General features: G+C 40.3%; 1 protein-coding gene across 1 annotated transcript; it reads left to right on the top strand.

Moving 5' to 3' along the window:
• The first annotated feature begins 29 nt into the window (after positions 1-29).
• Positions 30-1231, top strand: LOC117500762 (glutathione peroxidase 2-like). The gene is given in 3 exon segments (XM_034159536.1): positions 30-614; positions 758-865; positions 867-1231. Coding segments are annotated over 3 exon segments (801 nt in total). The 5' UTR covers positions 30-164; the 3' UTR covers positions 1110-1231.
• Positions 1232-5183: the final 3952 nt, after the last annotated feature.

The raw sequence follows: 5183 nt of genomic DNA on the forward strand, positions 1-5183 counted from the left end.
GAACAGAATGGTGCAATGTGTTGTCTACCTCGGCGCAATTGGCGTGTTTAGTTATTAATCCAAAATGTAAATATTTATTGCTCAATATTGACATTTTGGTTGAAAGAAATTGACAAATTTAAGGAGGACTTTATGTCCTGAGTGGGATAAAGTCATTTCAGATCATGCACAATATTCTCAATTTACTTAAATTTCATGTTCATGTGGCCTTACAGTTTTCGCTGCATCATCCTGATGAAGACTATTGTATGTCAGATGTGTATCGGTTTCCTGCAGAGTTATTCGACACCTTTTCAAAGGAAGCGTTCTGCCCTGAAGCTAGTCAGCTGACCAGAGGTGGGTTCAGTCGCACGTTCAGATCTTCCTCCAGTGTGGAAGCACAGCAGACAAGTGACTTTTCCATCGCCAAGACCTTCTATGACCTGAAGGCCACCACGCTGGAGGGCGACTCGGTGGACTTCAACGTGTTCAGGGGCAGGGTGGTCCTGATTGAAAATGTGGCCTCGCTTTGAGGCACCACCACCCGGGACTTCAGCGAGCTCAACCAGCTCCAGAGCAAGTACCCCCATCGGCTGGTGGTCCTGGGTTTTCCCTGCAACCAGTTTGGATATCAGGTCAGTTGAACATCCAGCTGCAGCCAGGAGATGTTCTACCCATCTAATTCTGGCTGCACCGAGTAGTTTGTTTTAAAAATACAGTCAACTTAAATCATATTAGCTAAATTCTTCCATGTTTTAATGGAATACCTGACTTACAGGAGAACTGCGCGAATGGTGAGATCCTGAATGCCCTGAAGTCTGTGGCGTCAGGAGGTGGCTTCCAGCCAAACTTCACCCTCTTTGAGAAATGTGAGGTCAACGGAAACCAACACGCATCCCGTCTTTGCCTACCTGAAAGACAAACTCCCCTACCTGATGACGACCCCAGCTCTCTATGCAAGACCCGAAGTTTCTGGGTTGGAGTCCGTCAGCCGGACGGACGTCTCTTGGAACTTCGAGAAATTCCTCATCGGGCCAGAGGGAGAACCGTTTAAACGATACAGCAAAAAGTTCCCTACTATTGGCATAGAACCTGATATTCAAAGACTTCTGAAACTAACTAAGACCTGAAATGAAGATGGTCCTCCACACTTTTAAGCCTTATTAAATGATGGTGATATTTAAAAGATGTAGGAATGTCACTAGGTTCTGTAAGTGCTTAGGAGTCGTAGATGAAATAAATTTGCAGACTTGTGGACATGCTGCCTTATTCAAAAAGACTTAAATGTACAGTTTGAATGTGGTATAGACTTGTAGATACTACAGTTTGGGGAGCTACTTATTAGTACTGGTACACTTCATTACTAAGCCTCTTGCTTGTTAGATACTAACCCAACCAGCAGGTGGTGCTATTCACTTAATCATAATTCTGTCATACATTTGTTGCTAAATAGTGATGCTTTGTACTAGAATAAATGCTCTACGCTCGGTGGTGTATCTCTTTTGGTCTTTTACGTATTGCCAAGTAATCATTTGAAGTATCCATTCATGTTTGAGGTTGACATAATACTACTTAGGGTACACTTGTTCCTCATCAACAAAATAAGTTCAAGGTCATCAGTGATCCATTCTCCACATCCGGAGGAGCAATCTGGCATAAATTGTGCCAAATCAACTTGCACATCCAAACCGGAGCTGCTGTGGTGAACCCCTGAGCAAAAAAATTCTTTGGTTCTTTTATACCCTTAATTATGGCTGTGTATACATTTTAATATTATAGGTAATTTTTTTGCCCCTGTTTGTGAACAGCCTGGAGCCCACAATTTTTCATATATTGTTCTGAAATTTTTACTGGAGATTCATACATTTTTGAGGTAAAAATCTTGCAATATTGGAAAATCCTTATTTTAACACTGAACAAATTTTCCAAAAATTCATAACTGTCAAAAAAGATGAAATTTCTTTCATATTTGACAACGTTATCTAAGATGATATCCTTTATTGACTGACAGTTTGATCCAGATGACATTTTGTGGCCATTTAAATTTAACATTGAAAGCTCATTTAATGTGTATTTACATTGAAAGCACTATGTAAATGCAGTCTATTAAATACATTTCTTACTTTTTTACTACTATGTTGTGTAAAGAAAGCACTTGCCTTTTCATGAACATGTTATCTTCTCAATTCCAAAGTTCTTCATTATTCCAATTTTCCTTCACTCTGTTTTATTCAATCTGCTCCATAAATTGCAGGATTTAGGCATAAAAAGCGTCACTATATTTCATTTAAAGACGTTTGTTACTTTGAGTAATCCTACTAATAAGCAACTAACAAACGGGTGAAAATAAATTATAAGATCGGCTTGATTGTATTTGTAGTGAACAAGCATGAGTGTGAAACAGTGTAATTAAAGTATCTGTAGACAACTATGACAAGAAGTAAAAATACAGTGTCATTCCTCACTAAAAGGCTTCATAATTGGTGTCAGGCTGCAAATCTATGGCCTACTGTGATATAGGTTGATATTGGTCCACATAATTCACTGGATGTGTACTAGATTTGAGCCCTAATCCATCTTTACTGTAGTTTCCATGGTAACATGCATTGTCATTGAGGTCTGCAGATAGAGAGGGACTTGTGCACATCAGTTGATGAGTCAGAGCTACTGGCTGCAGGCCAAGCAGTAGACTGTCTGGGGACGCGTGTGCCGCTTGGTCACCTGACAACTGTGGGCTTTTGTTCTGACTTACTTTGCATGCAAGTTTGGAAATGTTTGCAATGCACGAGGATGTTGGAGGAAGTGGTTTCCCCACAGGCTCAGTGGTTTGTGCTCAACTGTCAGGTTTATTTGTACCATCAAGCATTGAAGAAGGGATACTAGGGGTTTGTGCTGCATTGCTGCACCCATGCAGTTTGCAGAAAAATACCAGCAAAGATCTTTAATGTCTGCAAAGATGATTCACATCCTGAGCAGTAATGTTAGTTCGGATTTTCTTTGATAGCCTTTAGTTGTAACATTATAGATTTTTGGATCAATTGACCAATAAGAATACAACAAAACCACAAATTTTTACATATTACGGTACAGAATATTGAATATCAAAGTATGTCAGTTGAGTTTCTGTTCATCCGTCTCAGGAAAGGTAAAGTAACTTAAAAAAATAGATAATTACAGAAAAGCTCTTGTTCCCCACAGAGCTTTGAATTTATGGCAACAACTCTTGTTGCTCTGCTGATCTCCGCTGCCTTTAGGTCTAAAGACAAATTTGCATAAAGATTTAAAGTAAAATAAGTGAAGTTGTACAGATTAATATCAAAGGAGTCGAAGGTTTTGTTTAAAACAAAAAAGCTTGATTTCTTAAAGTTGTCGTTGCCATTACATGATGAAAGACAGTTGCCAGTAATCACTCAGCAGTAAAGACTATAAAATCCTGATGAATTCAGTCCCATATTCCTATAAAGGATACTACCAAAAACAAACGATGTCAGACACACACACACTCACACTCCTTTCAGGCCACTTTATTAGGTACACCTTACTAGTACCAGGTTGGACCCCCTTTTGCTTTCAAAACTGCCTTAATTCTTTGTGGCATAGATTCAACAGGGTGTTGGAAACATTCCTCAGAGATGTTGGTCCATAATGACATGATGGCATCACACAGTTGCCCATTCAACCAGTCTGCCCATTCTCCTCTAACCTCTGACAACAAGACACTTTCATCCACACACCTGCAGCTCACTGGATATCGTCTCTTTTTCGGGCCATTCTCCATAAACCCTAGAGATGGTTGGTTGTGAAAATCCACGTAGATCAGCAGTTTCTGAAATACTCAGACCAGTCTGGCATCAACAACCATGGCACTTTCAAAGTCACTTAAATCCCCCTTTCTTCCCCATTCCGATGCTCAGTCTGAACTTCAGCAATTCGTCTTCACCACGTCTGGATGCTTAAATGCATTGAATTGCTGCCATGTAATTGGGTGATTAGCTGTTTGTTTAGCAAACACATATGCACACATTTTTAATGTGTGCATATGTGTGATACTTATAGAAATCTCCAGTTTTGATCCCAGCTACACTAATTTTGGTGTGCTGATAGCTTGGGCGATTTGGTATTTGTCCTATACTATTTAATTTGTGGCAATCTTCTATGGCTTTATTTAGCTCAACAGCCAAACCATAAATGGATAAAGAGGCAGCGCATAGGCAAGACTCTGTGACCTGGGTGGGGCAAGCGCGACCCTATCTCCAGAGTTGCTGAACAAAGCTAACAGGCTAACGTCGTTTCAGAGGTTAAAGTTTATTAAAGCTTACTTTGTGGGCATGCACAAAAACAATTAAGTTCATAAAAATTCAGTCAGATTTAGCAATTTGATGATGCATTCACCTTAATGATTAAAAAGTATCAGTGACGGTATCGGTGATACTGGCCCTGTTTTTAATTCAATTCAATTTATTTTATTTGAATAACACCATATCACAGCAAAGTTGCCTCAAGATGCTTCACATGAATAAGGTCTGACCTTAACAACCCCCCGAGCAAGCACACAAGTGACAATAGTAAGAAAAAACTCCCTCTAGTGATAATGAGGAAGAAACCTCAAGCAGACCAGACTCAAAGGGGTGACTCACTACTTGGGCCATTCTAACAGTTACAAGGTTTTTACAGATTGTACAAAAGTTTGTTTGCTAACAGATGAAACAGAAAAACAACAAAAACAAAGTCCTTAATTGAAAATACAGTAGGGTCTCAAATACATAGACATCCATGTCCAGCACCCGTAATCTGCGGACCAGGATCTCAGGTCAGAGGTGGAACAGGCGTGACATCCCGAAGTCAGTCCGGTGCCTTGGTGGTGCTGGGCCAGGATCAGTCATTGGTATCATCAGTGCCTCAGACAGAGAGAAAAAGAGCAGAATCAATCTGCCGGAAAAACTGCACCTAAAGTATGAGTTCACCAGCAGTAAATGGACCGGGAAGCAGAGGGAATACTAAGGAGATTGCCGGCAACTACCCTGAGCTTCACTAACAGACCCAGAATTTTTTTTTACTTGATATAGGATCCGTACCAAGTCTTGTAGTATTGCAGACCACTTGTGGGGTATATAGGGAGAAGGATGCTCAGGATGCAGCCACCAGCAAAGATTAGAAGAAGAAGACAAAAGCGGGAGTTTATGGATGTGATGTGATGTGGGACA

The sequence above is a fragment of the Thalassophryne amazonica genome, chromosome 19 (assembly GCF_902500255.1).
Source record: "Thalassophryne amazonica chromosome 19, fThaAma1.1, whole genome shotgun sequence".
Classification (NCBI taxonomy): Eukaryota; Metazoa; Chordata; class Actinopteri; order Batrachoidiformes; family Batrachoididae; genus Thalassophryne; species Thalassophryne amazonica.